Below are 16,964 nucleotides of genomic sequence, written 5' to 3'. Positions count from 1 at the left end.
ACCATGAAAAACATGCTGACAAGTAATTCAAGGACGTGCAAGTTAAGAACCATGACTCAGTACGAGAGGTGGGTGCGAGTAAGCTTTCCCCCCTTGAGTAGTCACATGAAAAAATGGGGGGGGGGGGATGATTCCCCTGTGACTAAAACTCCATCACGTCAAACAGGAGAGGAGCAAGTAAGGAGAGTAAATCTACTGCACAGAGCACCAGAGAGAGAGGGATGATGCTAGCTGAGCTACCAACAACAAGCTAGCAACAGAGGACGTTGACCTTCAGACCGAACGTTTCAGAATAAAGTCTCCGAGCCAATAGTTTGTTTAACAATCAAGCTAATTGTTTCCTCGTGTCAGCGAGTATCCTGAGAAAACATGTGGAGGCTTCCTGGTGTGGGAGGAGCCTGTTTTTGACTCGCTTCAGTGGGTGGTGAGTGAACGTTGATAGCAGCCTGATCAGGTGGCAGCTAACATGGAGATCTTCAGTGTGGCTTGACGGTGAGCAGCAAGCGCGCACGTGAGTGGTGAAAACCACATGATCTCCCCATCATCCGTGCACGTCACCTGACCTGGTCCACCAGCACCAGTCACCTTTAACTTATACTGCCACCCAGTGACAGACTCACAGCAGGTTACAAATACTCAGACTGAAATTCACAAGCAGAACTAGTGACCCCCACTCTCATGAAGCGCTGGGCTGTACTCTTCCTGGCGAGCGGAGGGGGAAGCGATCAGTGGCACCCCGCCCTGCGCAGCCAGCCAAACGTGCTGTCGTCTTCCAACAGTGTCTAACTCCAGTGTGTCAAAAGTGGCTGCAGTGACGCGGGGCTGTCGTTGATGGGGTGGAGAGTTCTTTTGTATTTAGGCAACAAAACCATCCACTTTTGCAAACAGAAGCGCAACGGTACACTTCCTCTCATCACGAGTTCAAGTGCTCACCTCAGCTGTAAAGGAGAATTGAAAATTTCCAGGTTCAGGTTTGACTGTGTTTGACTTGTCTCCTGTACTGAGATGGGAATTTAAATTGTGTGATTATACATTCCAGACAGTGCATGAAAAGCCTTCGATTCAAGATAAGAAGATTCCTCTGAGCTCTTTTCCAGATGTCTTTAGAGAGCACACTGATCTTCCCCTCGGTCCAGATATTGTTCCAGATGAGCAGCTCTCATCTAAGGGGCCTTACATGAAAGGTCCTGCTCTACTAAACAAACCTTGGCTACGAGAAGTTGTGAAAGTGGTGACGCTCATCTTCCTCTCTGATTGTCGTACGTTTCTGCGTGTCCTCTAGCAGCCACACATACTTCTTTTTTCCCTCCCCTCTGTACTGGCTGTCACGGTGCCGGTGCAACCTACCATGCTACTCCTCCGTATCCCTCCTCCTCCTCCTGCTTTAGGTGCCTCAGTTGGGAGTGGGATGGAAGAGTTGCAGTCAAATTATCACTGACTGCTGCACCAAAGATTAGTGAGTAGAAGGGAGGAGCGAAGACGCAGAGGAGAGGCGAAAGAGGCTGGGTCGAGTCAGTGAGGGGGAGAGAGGGGATGCAGGCTGGAGAGGGTGGTCGCCGTGGCGATCCCGGTTGTCAGCTCATACTCTTTATTTGAATATATAATCAGATTGTAATCTTAAATTGACATCAAAACTAGAAATTAGATTAAAAAAAATTTAATATTACTTTTGATGATTAAAATGAGAAATAGGTCAAACTGAACAGTTGGACAATGACGCACAAGAAAACTGATGATCAGGTGTGTTGGAGCCTGCTGCTGCTGTTGTGCAGGAGCAGAGGATAAGACCAAGACTCATTACCGTGTGTGTGTGTGTGTGTGTGTGTGTGTGTGTGTGTGTGTGTGTGTGTGTGTGTGTGTTCACCTCTTGACTCTGCACAGCCTGTTAGTGATATTAAGCCGCTTTTGAAAGTGTGTGTGTGTCTTGGTGACATTGCAGACAATATTGTCAATTCACTTTGACTGTCACATGCTTGATTTGAATGGAAATGTCAGTCTTAAACTGGAGGTGGACTTGAGATTAAGTTGCTTGCTCCGTGTGTGTGTGTGCGTGCCTGTGCTTAGCTTGTGTGTGTGTTTGTGGTCTAAAACAGAAAGGAAGAGGATGTATTTGTGTATTTTTGTTTTGAATCGATTAAGCTCGCCTCGAAGGAAATGAATGTGCTGTTGTCTTCGCTTGTTTTTTCTTGACAGTTTTCCACATCCAGTGTGGAGACGTGAAGCAAGTCAGACAGAATTCGTCATCGCAAACTGATTTATGGTCATCAGTCTACCTTTAATTACTTCCTGGAAACCATTAGGATTCCATCATAACATTTGAACTGACTGATGTGGCTGTATGTGAAATTCCTACCTTTAAAATCAACTCTTGTTAGTGATGCTCAGATCGGCTCTGAGAAATCCTCCTCCCACCCACCCAAAGAAATGATCTGAAATAGACAACGAGTAATCTGAGTTTCCGTGTCTGTATTCCTCAAATAGGTTTTCAGGAACGCCAGATGAAGGGTGGTACTCATCTGCTGCTCCTCTGCAGCTGGGCAGTTATTCTTAGAGATCCCATCACATGTAATTGTTCAACTCACACAAAAATTGCAGTTACAGCGCGATAATACACATGTCTGGATGTAAAAACTGAACCTAATCCGAGCCCATTCCAGGATTAGCGCCAAGTGAAACTAATCCTGGTGTGTGCCCACTAATAAACCTGGATTTCAGAAACAACACGTGTCTTGTACCCTGTTAGATTATGTCTGTTTTTTATGTTCCCTCAGTGGAGATGATCTGTTGACGAAGATTGTTTGAATGTGTCTCTGCCAGCTGAGCTGAAGGAGTGCGAAGCTTCGCTAAAGCGTCTGTTGTGACACGCCGAGCGTCCCATGCATTTACTCATCTCACCTCGGCCACGTTTCCTGGCAGAGCCCCTCTGTCGGCGCTGCCGACTCGCATTAGCATTGTCCTTGGCGCACATGCATTTCTCTGCATGTGTGTGTGTGTATATGTGTGTATATGTATTCTGATATGACTCACAACTGTGGCGTCACACTCTTAAAATAGCAAGGCCAGAGGGCGGGGGTGTCCGGCGTGGGTCAGCGTCACTTGCTGTGTGTCTGTGAGGAAAGGGTAAGGACTTCCCCTCCGGCCCTGCACACACAATGACTTCTGGGGAAGTCAGAGCTGTGACTCTAGGGTGACACGCAGCAGGGTGGGATGCTACTTCATGGTGAGCAGGAAGGAGGGAGGGACTGTTTGCAGGGGTCAGCTTCTCCATTTCCATCACAGTTAAATCCGACTCGGTGTAGGATTCGCAGGGAATTCCTGACGTGGGTCGGAATGGTGGGGGGACAGTGTAGCCTTGAGGAAACGGAGCTGAACAGGCTTATTGATCATTCACCTCACGCCCGGGCTGAGACCAGCTCTTCCTGGTGTGGCTCGTCTCTTGGTTAGTTCGTTACTAGATGACGAGCTTCCTCAGTCCTTGAAGGTGTGACGTGTGGTGATACAGTGCCTCTTCTCCCCTCAGGAACCATTCCAGACTTCTGACCTTTGTTCAGGCAATGTAGGGATGTTTCTGATCAGGTCTGCCTGCTTCCAAAGTCCAGTCTTGCAGTAATAAAACCAGTAGTCAGTGCTATGTTTTGGTACTTTAAGTCCAACTTTCATCAATTCCTCAAGGGGTTCCAGAGAGATTGCGTTGACTAAAACGGGGCCCTATGGACAGAGGGAGGGGACACATAATGCCTGTGGCCTCCAGCTTTCACTGGCGTGGATGCACAGCTTCCTCTACAAGAAACATAACTTAAAAACAATGTTCCACACCTTTTACTGAAAATAAGATGCTGGTAAGACTTGACTGCAGCTCGTAGCTCCGTGTTGGCCAGGTGAACATCGCCATCACAAGTCAACTGTTCTCTGAACAGTTTATCCAGTGGACTAATTAACTACCTGAAACTCATGATCCGTCGCTTCAAGTTTGATCATCCTGGGAGAGTTCAGGCATGTTGCTAACATTAGCAGCAACTGCTGCTGGGGTAAACCACGCTTCACTCTTCACTTCTAAGGTTATTTGGTCTTTGACTTGGTGTTCCCTGGAGGCAGATGTGGTGTATTGTCTGTGGCAGGTTTTGAAAAGTGTAACCAAACTTGAGTTTGCTTCGTGGCAGGTTATTTCCCTGACGTTTCAGGGAAGAAGTCACGCTGCCTCTCTTGTTTAATGTTTCAGTTGCACAGAAATGGTACAGTTAATGACAGAGGCTATATTCTTATTAACAAGGCTATATTTGTGTATATTTACTGTATCATACCCCAAACTATCCATTTTCCAAGATCAAATACATGATTATGTTACCACATCTGTAACGTTTGTTGAAATCACCAACTCTGATCATTTGCGTGTCAGAGAGCTGAAGATACTGGCGTCCAGGTGAAAAGCAGTGTGTGAATTTATTTTTGAATGTAAGAACTCCCTCATTGACAGGTACATCAACCCAAATACCCATGTGTTTCTCTCAGAACAGTCTCTCTCTGTTTTTCTGGCTAAAAAGGGAGCAGCTGAACTTGGACTAACCTCCAAAATGTAATTCTTCATTCGGTGTTTAAATCACTGGTGAATAGGTGCCAGGGGGAATTTAAACAATCTGGTCTCATTTGAAACCCCAATCGGAGTTTGTTATTGTACTCTTCCTCCGACTCCAGTAGGGAGAGAGCCCAGGATGGGTTGGCTGCAGTACTACTCACTCTCACCCTCCTCTCTGCCCTGCAGTACTTGGGACATGTGGAGGTGGAGGAGTCTCGAGGCATGCACATCTGCGAGGATGCTGTCAAGAGGCTGAAGACGGTAGGTTCATCTAGAAACTCTCTTTGTGCTTCCAGGAACGAGGCTGCTGGAGCCCAGACGTCCTACTTCCTGTGTTATCTGTTCTGTCTCTTATCTTTTCCTCCACTGCTTTCCTTCTCTGCCACCGACATCCGACTGACTCTTTCTAACGTTTCCTATTTTGAGGCAGCCCTCTTTCATTTGTCAGTGGACAGTTTGGTCTTCCCCATTGTTTATGACTCAGTTTTCTGTGTACATGGAGGTCCAAGTGAGGCTGATCGTTGCCATTTGTCAGTGAGACTCCACCCGGTGTGGCCCTCCAACCAGGTCCAGGGGTGTCAGAGATTGTTCTGAATGTCTCCTCGTCTCTGTCTTTCCCCTCACACTCGAAAAGCCAGAGTAGACGGGCCAACATGTGCTTCCTGCTGCTATAAATTCTGGTGCAGTTGCATAAAAAGAACAAATTCCAGTTTGGGGAGCAAGGGAGGGGAAGGGGTTGAGGGTGAGGTGGGGGGCTGTGAGAGATTCCTTTTCCTTGTTAGTTGTTTGCCAAGATCCAACCCAGGTCATGAACTCCTCTGGGTGAATGCGGCTGATTCTCTGTAGTCACGGCCAAACATGTGTTGGCAGGTCTGCTTCTGGGGTCTCTGTATGATCAGATGTCTGTTCAGAAGGATTAACGTGTCGTGGCCGGGTCTCAAGACGTAGCTTAATTGGAATTCAGTGCCAGCAAAGGTTATGAAACTCCCGCTTGAAACGTCTACAATTAGCCAGATGCCTGGTAGAGGGAGATCTCCCTCTTTCTTCCTTCGTCATTAAAAACACTTCTTTCCACATAAAATGATATAAAGGCTACTTTGAGTGTTTTTGCTGCTCCGTGATTGAAGGCTACTTAAGCAAACAGCGTGCATTCATGTTGTACTGCAGAAGAGGTGAGAGTACCGGCCATGTGACGGCTAAAGGGGGGATTTAAGTGACAGTAATAAATTCAAATTTCATAGCAGTTAAAACAGGTCAGCATCATAAAACAGAAGTTCCACTACTTCAGTGAGAGTTCACACAAACAGAATCACAGCAAACGCTCTCATTAACCATCCTTCCTAGAGCCAGACAGGAGGACAGAGCCCCCGTCTCCTCTGCCAGCTGAGACCCCACAGACGCCTGCACTGGTAGTTAGCTAAGCATGATGACTGGTAGTCAATTGGAAGTGTTGGTGTCCCAGTCATCAAATACCCCTCTCTCCAAAAGGATCATTGTTAAATAATAGAATTGGATACATAGGAACAAACTTTGGAACTGGAGTGACATCACGCCCCAGTTGTTCCTCAAATTCCCATTGAATGAGTGGGAGAAGAAAAAGATAAAATACAAAGTCATGGTTGATGTCTCAGACATTTTCAGCACCAGTTTGTGAAGACGCTCTATGCAGTACTTCTGCACCACCTGTCTAAAGGTAGGAGATGAACAGCAGTGTGTGGGACTCACTTCATGTGACAGTTAAGACAGAAGTGCTATAAGCTGCGTAGCACCAGTCCACTGCTGGGAGCAGCCAGCCACCAGGACCTATGGATCCGGACTCCTAAGTTGAGCAGCAGGTGCACAGCTCAGGCCCACTTTGATACTCCGACAGGTGCAGCCCGGAGTTGGACACCAAAACCTGAGATGAATGGTCGTCCCTGTGAGCCACAGCACAGAACACACACACACACACACACACACTCACACACACAGTACTGCGTTCCTGCAGTGCTCATAGTATCGTCTCTGCCTTAGATCCACCTTACAGCAGCACATGTTTGTGGGTGAACAGCTCAGCCACATACATGTCACTAAAACACACACTCGTGGGCAAAAAGTGTATTCACATAAACACACACACAAGAGGAAGTGCACTCAGGAGCATAGTAGACAGATGGACTGTGTGTATACACACAAACACAGAATGCACAAAAGCTGAACGCACATACAACCCGTAACAAACACTCGCAGCAGGACGTACACACTTGTGCTTGATGAGGTCACATGATGTACAGAGCCTGAGGCCCTGAGGTCTTATTGAGTTACAGTCATTTTAACAAGGCGAACAAAATGGAGCCAACTCACAAGAAGAGGCGGGTCCCTCTGCCTCCTGTCCGCCTGCAGGCTGGGACTATCTGCCCCTCCTCAGCCTGATGACATTTCTTCCTCTCTCGCCTCTGTAGTGCTCAGCGCCATGGTTTCCTGGCTCGCTGGCCAGAGGCCTGGCAGCACAGACGTGGCTCTGTTGATCCACCTCTAGAAGAACCGAGGGGCTACAGATGTGCCGCTTTAAAAATGAGGCAGACAGAGGCTGATATCTTGTGACATAGCTGCCATTGTGGTTGGTTAATGGTTACATTCCCAGCGCTTGTAAACTTCAGCTGTATCAGATCGAACCCTGGTCCGGGTGAGACCGCTAGCCCCACAGGCTGGGTCTCTAAGAGGAAGTGGTGCAATGACCTGATGTCACTGTGAGAAGGCCTGAGTCAGTGTCTGGTTCACAATAAAATCATCGAAAGTTGGTGGATGTCCACTCGCGCCGTGACAGCACCTGATGCCAGTGTCCATGTCAACACCAGACCATGGCGACGCTCTGTTACGATCCGCAAAGCCCTGATGGATCCCAGTTTGTCCTCATTGACTCCTTACAAGGCGAGAACTGTTCCCAGGCAACAAATCAGGTTCCCACCGCTGGAGAGGATGAGAGCTACCATTGCTCAGCTGTAAACTCTATTTCCAGGAACTAACAACTAAATTGGTGAGGAGCGAGGCCCCGCAGCTGCAGCCATTTAATACCTGGAGCTGGCTGATGACGCCATGCTGCCGCATCCTGAGAGTCGGGGAGCAGAGGGCGGGCAGCAGCCGTAACACCAAGACAACCTTACACTGAGAACGCCAGACATGAGCAGCAGTGAGCTGATGCAAAAATAGATGTGTTTAAAGAGGGTGTGTGTTGCTGGTCTACCCCTGAATCAGTGTGTCAGTTGATCCTCACAGCCCACCCCGTTTTTTTCCCTTCTGGACGGTAGTGAGAGTTTTCTCACAGCTCTGCAACTCGTGACTCAGACGTGAGGATGGAGGACGATGAGGAGGCGGCTACACTGCAGCACAGTCAGCTTCCATCCTCTGCCCTTTTATACGCTGTCATCCTGATGTCACTTCCTGCTGCTGTTGGCTGCTGGCCCAGGGTTGGAAGTGTATGCTGTATCCTAGCAGGGGGAATGTTTTTCTGTCACACAGGAGCATGCAGTGGCCTGCAGGATTGTGGTCTAGGAGGAGACGCAAACTCTGCTGGTACATGGACCCGCAGAGGCCTCAGGCCACCGACAGCCGGCCTGTGAGGCTGCGTTCTCAGTAGTCAAGGTTCCATCCGCCGACTGATGCGCAGTTTGAAGCATCGCATTAGAAAATGTTCAAGGAAACAATGGATGAGGATTTGTGGCACCACGTGGTGTGAAAAGTCAGCAAGAGTTAATGGGAAAAAACACAACAAATGCTCTGAGCCTCACTCATCCATCAGCTGTGAGAGGTCTCTCCATTCACCTCCCGAATGCAGCTCAACTGAAGGAAAGGTCTCTCGCTCTCGCTCTCTCTCTCTCTCTCTCTCTCTCTCTCTCTCTCTCTCTCTCTGTGTCTCTCTCCCCCTCCCCCTTCCCCTCCCCCCTAGTAGCTGTAATAACTGCTAGCAGCATGTTGCAAGGTGCAAGCTGAAGGTTTGAGTCGGTTGTTACACAAGATGTGTGATGTGTCGTAGCAGCACATCCTGTTGGTGGTGAGGTGGCTGTTATCCACCAGCGAACGGTGTCAGCTCTGCAAGGTCAACTATTACAAAGGTATATGAGAAATATGCACCGAGTTCTAACCAGAGCGGAAGTAGGCTGGTTGACTCGCGGGCGCTTCAGTCGCTTCATTTGTACCATCTTGTCTCCATCTTGTCAGCTATCCTCTCTGCTCAGAAAGCTTTCCCCTCCATAGTGTCATCCTAATACACACATTAAATACTTGAGTGTTGTATTACCTTTTTGTTGGTGATTTTTTTTTTCTCTTTTTAAGCAGGTTTGTTATTGTGGTTCTGCAGAGAAATGCCTCTAATTCCCTTCCCCCACACTACCATCCCATTCTAGTTACCCCAGCCTTCCACCCTAACCATAGCTGACTAATCCTAGCTAGTAGCTGGGCAGCCTCACCGCGATGATCTGCATGTCTCTGGTTCTCACAATGACACACATACACACTAAACACACTTTTAGCTCACCTCATTGTATCTGCAGTGCTGCTTAACGTGTTAAATCAGGCATTAACGTGGTGCTCTGAGTGCCGTCTCCACCGAGGCCGTGTAACAGGAGCCGAGTGGCACTCCTTACCCCAGCTTAGTGGGAGGAGAGCTCCTCACAGGGAGCAGGGGGAGAGGCAGGATTACAACTAGCCTGGATATGGTTGTGGTCTCTTAGGTGGTTGTGGTGGCCTGAACTTGACCCCTGACTCCAGCTGACTGGTCACCATTCAAAGGCTTGACTCAGAGGTCAAAGTGCTGTCTGCTGGATAGCTGTCTCACGTCTGTGTGTCTCAACTTGGGAGGTCTTCAGTGTGTCACTGCTTCTCAGTGTGATGGTACTAACAGTCGTTGGAGGGTGGATCGGGTCGCATTTTCTTGTCCTAGTCGACCCGAGACTGCCAGGGATTCTTATTTTGATTTCCAAATATTGCTGAAGCTTGTGCCTCCCTGTCGCGCAGCACATGCAGATGTAGAGACGACGTCTGCAGCCTCACACCAAAGCAGGGAGAGCACAGTCCACAGCGCCAGGCTGTCAGGATGGGGAAAGACAGAATTCCTTCTGAATATTCCAAAAATATATTTAATACTCAAGTATTGCAGAATGTAAACACCGCAGACCTTTTCTCTCGCTGTCCACAAGAGTGCGCTGCAAACCAGTTCAACAGAGAGACAAACCAGTACTGACCAAAACCAGAAATACTTCCAAACGGTGTTGTTAGGCGTCCGGGTGCGAGTCACTCCGTCCTCCGGCTCTGAATGTCCATCAGTCGTCACCGCCACATCCGGCTCATCTGTCTCCTGTGCAGCTGACAGCTGGCTTGCTTCCGCGTGGCTTCTTCTTCCATGATGTTTAACGGCGGCTGGCTGGTAAACCAGTTTAAGGTTGCACTGCTGCCACCAACTGGCAGCCGCGTGGAACAGAACAGAGCTGGACTCTCTCAAGCGCCTCTGCGGTGCCACAGCGTGCTAGGGGCCCCAAGCCTCCTCAGCATTTGTTTTATGTATCATATTAATATATTGAAATAGAAGTTTTCGTATTCTCATTTTCACATTTCCTTTATTCTAAATACTTACATTTGGAATATTTGACAGTCCTGTAGGCGGCGCACCCTCATTCCTCGTGACATCAGCAGATACACACATCAGATATATGACAACCATCTCAGCCCCACAGTCACAAACGCTCTGTCCCTGATGTCCTGTCCCTCCAGTCGTACACTGGTTGCTGACTCACACCATGCACATGAAAGTTGCCGTGCTCGCTGCCTTTTTGTCTTTTCAAAACAGAGCAAATGAGCAAGCTGGGAGATGTTAGCAGTGTTTTGAATCAGCTCGTCCTCACAGATATTCAGAAGCTTCGTCCCCGTAGAAGCAGCAGCACGTCCAGTCCACGCGAGCAAGAACAGTTCCATCCTCCGTCGCCTTCTCACGGAGATTCGCACTAATTAGGCTGGTTTATTCACTTCTAAATGAGTGGCTACAATTCGCATTTCCTCTTTTTTGACATTTCTGAAATTCGCTCAAAACTTGGCTTGAGATTCATGTGGGAACACAGAGAGGGAGGACGTACATGTGGGAGGGTCACGGCGTTGGCGGGCACCAGAACAGACCACTCCGCTGCCCTCCTTTGAGTTCCACACTTTGTCTTTACTAGAACAACTTAAAAGTCAGCACACTCACTCACTCACTCACTCACTCACTCACTCACTCACTCACTCACTCTCTCACTCGCCCTCATCATTTCTTCTCCTCGGGGGTGCCAGACAATTTTTAGACTTCCTAGGTAACGTGTTCATACCTTGTCCCCCCACCTCCCCCATCCCTCTCACCCACCCCCCCTCTTACCACATCCACTTCCAGGACAGGAAATTCTTCAAAGGATTCTTTGCAAAAGTAAGTTCTTGTTTTGTGTGTCTGAGTGCGTTTCTATTTTTAAGAGCATTGTTATTTTGATTTTTCCCTCCTCTCACGTAACACCTCACCCTTTCATCACCACTGACAGCTGGAACACACACACACACACACACACACACACACACACACACACACACACACACACACACACACACACACTGGGAAATCTGTCTGGAGACAGACCAAAACAATGATGCATGTGTGTGAGCAGGTGGGTGGTTCAGGTCAGGGTGGGGCACTTTGTGTGTGTGTGTGTGTGTTTTGTATTAACAGGCGTGCCTTCTCTCCCTTCAGCCTTCTTCCTTCTTCAATGAACCAAGAATGGAACAATGAACAATTTGTGTGAATGAATGTTTACTGTTTGTGGACACACAAATACTTTATTGTTGTTATTCTAACCAGTGGGGGGTCACCTGTCGACTGCACCATTGCACCAGCTCTCATACTTTCCTTCATTCAATCTGGGTATGGCACAGCCCTCACAACAGCAGTCTAAAACGTGTGTCATCTCTCTTTCCTTGGTGCTTTCTCTTCCTTCCTGGGAGTGGAAGTTTCCTCGCTTCTTTCTGATTCCTCTCCCTGTTGTGTTTTTTGTCTGCAGGCCGGGAAGAAGCCAGTGCGAGCAGTGCTGTGGGTGTCAGCAGATGGTCTTCGTGTTGTAGATGACAAAACAAAGGTAAGAAATCCTTTGAGTCCCATATAACAGCCTCACCAGTTCCTTTCGATCAAAAGTAACATTCCAGAGGGGCACGAGCGGCTCTGAAGCGGCCGAGCTCGTGCATCGGTGACGTGGTGAGCCACCGCACGCCTGGACCCTGACCTCCAGCAGGCTGGGCACCTGCAGGAGGAGATAAAAACCACCTCACATTTAATGTTAGAGTGGCACCTGCTGGAAAGCAGAGGTACTACATTTGACATTTGAAACAGCTTGAGCATCCATTTATGGAAGATTAAAACTTCCATAATTGTAAAATTGTAAATAAATAACAGAAATATCTAAGAAAAAGCTTTTGAATTAATGAGAATAAATTTGAAGGTTAAATTGCTATGCAGAAATACATCATCGTTGTGTATTTTCTTGTTTCATCATGGAAGACATATTTTTTCCACATGTCAATGAGGGGGTGTCTCTGGACGAGTCAGGCATTAGCAATCAACCAAGGACAGGATCGGTGAGCTGCGTGTTTACCTGATGATTGAAAGAGCTGCTCTATGCAGGACCTGATTCTGGACCAGACGATTGAGAAGGTGTCGTTCTGCGCTCCAGACCGGAACTTTGAGAGGGCGTTCTCTTACATCTGCAGGGACGGAACCACACGTCGATGGATCTGCCATTGTTTCATGGCCATCAAAGACTCGGTATGAACGTCGTCCTCTGTTAATGACGGGTGTGGTGATGATGGTGTGAGAGTGAGGTGTTGGCGGTGAGACCCTTGTGTTCATGTCCTTGCTGGCTCTCTTCCTGCTGCTGACCGACGTCTCTGTGGCTGTGTTCAGGGGGAACGTCTCAGTCACGCCGTGGGCTGCGCCTTCGCCGCCTGTCTGGAGAGAAAACAGAAACGGGAGAAGGAGTGTGGGGTCACGGCAACCTTTGACGCCAACAGAACCACTTTTACCCGAGAGGGCTCATTTCGTGTTACTACAGCAACAGAGGCGGCAGAGCGGGAAGAAGTCATGAGGCAGTTACAGGATGCTAAAAAAGGTCTGTCCCAGGAGTCGGGGTTGTGTTGTTGTCCGAGCTGGGACTCTGTCGGCCTGCTGAACCTCCGCGCTGCTCTGTTGACACTCCCACTTCCAGGTGTTGTTCATGGATGTGGCTTCTTTGCTCTCGTGGAGCCGCGGAAATACGGCTGGCACCTAAAAATATACACACACTTGAAACTCGAGACCCAAAACCCTCCGCATGTGAAAATGTAAACGTAGTTGAGATCATTTTGTGAGCTGCTCGATGGATGTTCTTCAGGTCAGTCATACACGCGTCCTATTGTGTAAAATATACAATAATATAGAAATCACACGAGGCACAAGGCTTTAGGGAAGACCTGGAGAGGTCTGGGCGGTCCGGGAGTGTGACGGAAACACGTTTGGAGGCATTTCTAAATCAAAGAAAGCGATTCTTTTGTTGATTCATTTATTGTATTGGTTTGCTCAAATATACAAATAATGAAAATGAACACACAGAGACAATAAGATACTTGATGGAGAAACCCTCGGGGGCTCAATCGGGGCACTCACCAGCCTGTAAAACATTACATTCATTCATTTAAAAAAAGAGAAATAGTGAAGGAGAGAAGAAGAAACAGACTAAGAGTAGACATGCAAACGTGCGTATAAGTACAGTGTATAATGTTGGTAGGGGAGGTTAATCCATGGGCGTAACGTTGCACTGTCAACACAAACCTTGAACAGCTTTTTAAAAATGTACAGCTGCCAGATTTAATGAATGTGATGGTAGAACTTTCCGTAGCATTGAATCATAGCAGACTGGGACGGAGGTGTGAGACGGATTGGAGGGCGCAGTTTTTAGTGAATTATTCCAGAACATTAGAAATCCAGATCGTGAAAGAGCAGCGGCGAAATCTGGAGCTGGTGATCTGTGAGGAGGCCTGGTCCTCAGAACCCAGGTTAGATGAGGGAGTTTTATGTACTGGATCATAAAACCAACTCTTAGCTCTTTTGCTCAACGATTGCTCTGGCTGGGGGATACCTCAGCACATCTCAAGTGTGGTCTAACTGTGAATCATTGCATGCATTGTTTTTCTAAATAAGCACTAAACAGCCACTAGTATGTCAGAGTTCTCCTGATGATTGTAACTCATGGTTATTGGGCAAAAAGGCGTCTGAGGTGTTCTCCTTCCCCTCGTAGCGCCGCCTCATCTCCTGACTCTCAGGACTCATTGGATATTCCACTGCTCTAAGTTCAGCTCAGTGGTACAGTCGCTGGATGTTCTATCTTTGTTGATATTTAAGATATTGTATTTTTGGAAAACAACGAGATGGAGGAGAATCCTCTCTCTTGGATTTATGCTTCATACCTTCTTGCTATCGATGCTGTTTCTTTGTTGAATTCATGTTGTTTCTTTCAGCTGAAACAGATGTAAAAGTTGCCGGAAGCACAACCACCAGCGTGACAAACTCCTCAGCCCACCAGCCGGGAGGCTCCTCGTCCCCGTCGTCCTCCCCGCCCCTCTCTGTCACCTCCCTGGGACCTCAGGCCATACCTCGCAGACACGCGCCGGCTGAGGCTCTGGCCAGGCAGGGCTCCTTCCGAGGCTTCCCGGCGCTCAGCCAGAAGACCTCTCCCTTCAAACGACAGATGTCACTGCGCATTAACGAGTTGCCGTCCACCATGCAGCGCAAGACGGACTTCCCCATGAAGAACGCGGGTGAGAGGCGGATTCTGCCCACCTGTATGTGTCTCCAGCACCTTTAAGATTGTTTGCACAATTGAACAAAGAGCAGAGAGTAGTTTCAGAAGAAAAGAAGACCGTTTTTATGATTATTTCTCAGTAGTGGAAGCGTAGCATTGAGCTCATGTCTCTGCAGCCTCGTAGCTCAGTATCTTGTCCCTCCTAGCTGATGTTTGCTAACATGCACTTCCTCTCTGGTGTGGCCCTGCAGTCCCTGAGGTGGAGGGAGAGAGCGACAGCATCAGCTCGCTGTGCACTCAGATCACCACAGCATTCAGCGGACCCCCGGAGGACCCCTTCTCCTCTGCACCCATGCCCAAACCCGTCTCATCCCCGCAGTCTCCTGTAGCGCCAGGTACGCTTGAGTCGCTAACATCAGCTCCGTAGGCGGTTTGGTAGGAGGACCCTGGTGGTTCTGGTTAACGCTCATAACTGCACGTCTAACAGTTCACCTCATTGACGCTCGCTTGCTTGAACTGGCATCTGTCTCTCATCTGCTGTAGTGAACGGCACGGCTCCCACTTTCTCTGTTGTTGCTGCTCCCGCTAACCCCCCAGTTCACAACTCAGTGCCCCCTGCTCTGCCTGCTCGAGACACTAACCCCTGGGCTAAGACCCCTCTGGGGGCCCCAGCACAGCCAGGTAAGCAGTTCCTCTAGAAGGCTGAAACGTGCTTCAGTGGCCTACTGAAATAGAAACGTTATCCTGAAGGTTGTGTGTCTTGGAGACGGCGACGCCAAAGCTGGCACTGAACACCGGGCCACCTTGGGAATGTGGTCGCTGTGTTTGAGTAGATCTTGGTGATGTGCCGCTGCACGGCTGGCGGGCACCTGTGGACCTCCGGCTGCTGGCAGGGTTTGGTTTGGTTTCTGTCGATGGTACTTTGTTGCAGTTTTTTTCTTTACCTATGTTTTCACATGGAAGTATGTAATAATGATTATTAGATTGATGGTGGAACGTGCAGCGGTGATTCCCTTTCATTTTCTCTTCTGAATGTTTTGTGGAACTGTCCTTATGAGGACATTCCATTGACCTCCATTCATGTGGAGTGCCCAACCCGAGCCCTAACCCTAACCAGTTGATGACTAATCCTAACCTTAAGCTAACCTCAATTCACTCCTTCAAAACCATACAATATTTAAACAGGGAATTCAGAACTACTCTCCGCTGTACCGGGACTTTGTGGTCCCCATGAGGACTAGAGGTCCTGATAATGTTGGTGGTGTTTATATTGGAGAAGGTCTCAGGCAGGTAATAAAAGGTACACACACATCAGACCACACTGAGTACAGAGGAAAACAGAGAAGACTCCAGGAATAACACCTTTTCAAAAGATACTTATTAGGAAGCTGCTTGGCAGTTTGTGTCCTTGAAGAAGAGGAAGAAGAAGTTGTTGAGAAGGAGGAAGTTGTTTAAGTGCAGCAGGAAGTTGTTGAAGCCGGCGTTTCTCTGATTCATATCTGTCCTGATGGGAGGAGGATTTCCTCTCATCTCCTGACGTGTCCAGACTAAAGGTGTGGAAAATAATCGATATTAATCGATGCATCGATGTGCATGTGCGCGATGCGAGTGCATCGGCTCATTCACTGGGTGTGATGCACTTGATGGGTGAAATCTAGATTCATCTCGATGCGTTGGTGGGTATCGGTAAAATCCGATGCAAGCGCCCTTTTCTTCATGTTAAACTTCACCCCATCTGCTGTTCCCCAGGCGCTATGAATGCACCATCATTATTTTGCGTATTGTATTGAATACGGACGGAAGCCGTGAGGCACAAACAATCCACTACTAGTAAAACAGCATGGACGTTCGCGCGAACAGCAGCGAGGAAGCTTCTATATTTAATGCACCCGCAACGTTTAAATCCTATGTTTGGAAACACCACGGATTCGCAAAGAAAGACGGAAAGCTCGACAAAACGTCCGTCATTCGCAAAGAATGCCGCGTTGGGAAGCCGTACAACGGCAGCACGACAAACATGCAGACCCACTTAAGAAGAGCGCACCACATCACCGACAAGTCTACCGCCACCTCCCCGCTTCCCCGTCTAGTTCCTCGCCGGGCAGCGGAGAAACATTGATTGCACTGTTGAAAAAGTCCCTTCAGGTTACTCATTGAGTGTTTTGTTGTTGCTGTGTACTGTACTTTTACAGCAGTAATTATTGTTTAATTGTTTTTCTCTTTTATTGTTGCAGAACTCACTCAAATCACTGATTCTCAGTGGCCAGTTAGAAAGTCAACTCTAGCAGTTTGGCCGACGGTGTCATGGCCATTGAATGGTTTACTTGCACCATGTGAGGCCGTGCATTAGTTGTTCAATAATGTACTGTAACATGACCCGACTAGGACAGAGCTCTTGTGTGATGTAGGTTTGGGATTGGAATCCTTTAGGATTTTATTGATTCAGATTCCTTCACAGTTGCAGGTCTGTCTAATCCGTGTAACTACAAAACGGAACCCAAAGGACACTCATGGGTTCATTTGGTTCTATTTGTAGACTCAGAATTATGATGGTCCTTGAAATTTAGAAGTTA

At 48.2% G+C, this 16,964-nt stretch overlaps 1 protein-coding gene across 5 annotated transcripts in view; it reads left to right on the top strand.

Annotated features, from left to right (window-relative positions):
• The window catches only part of numb (NUMB endocytic adaptor protein), a 50,450-nt gene that overhangs the window by 30,543 nt on the left and 2,943 nt on the right, over nt 1-16,964 (top strand). Inside the window, exons 3-10 of one of the 5 annotated variants that reach the window (XM_086182686.1) lie at nt 4,760-4,834; nt 10,968-11,000; nt 11,623-11,697; nt 12,240-12,380; nt 12,519-12,723; nt 14,108-14,431; nt 14,643-14,786; nt 14,935-15,072. In XM_086182686.1, the coding sequence (XP_086038812.1) occupies nt 4,760-4,834; nt 10,968-11,000; nt 11,623-11,697; nt 12,240-12,380; nt 12,519-12,723; nt 14,108-14,431; nt 14,643-14,786; nt 14,935-15,072 (1,135 nt within the window). The remainder of the gene's footprint in view (nt 1-4,759; nt 4,835-10,967; nt 11,001-11,622; nt 11,698-12,239; nt 12,381-12,518; nt 12,724-14,107; nt 14,432-14,642; nt 14,787-14,934; nt 15,073-16,964) is intronic. The other 4 variants (XM_086182687.1, XM_086182690.1, XM_086182688.1 and 1 more) reach the window with 4 other exon arrangements.

Source organism: Aulostomus chinensis, chromosome 17, assembly GCF_037954235.1.
Source record: "Aulostomus chinensis isolate RoL2024-O1b breed Wild chromosome 17, RoL_Achi_v1.0, whole genome shotgun sequence".
NCBI lineage: Eukaryota > Metazoa > Chordata > Actinopteri > Syngnathiformes > Aulostomidae > Aulostomus > Aulostomus chinensis.
This window is presented reverse-complemented; position numbering and strand designations above follow the sequence as displayed.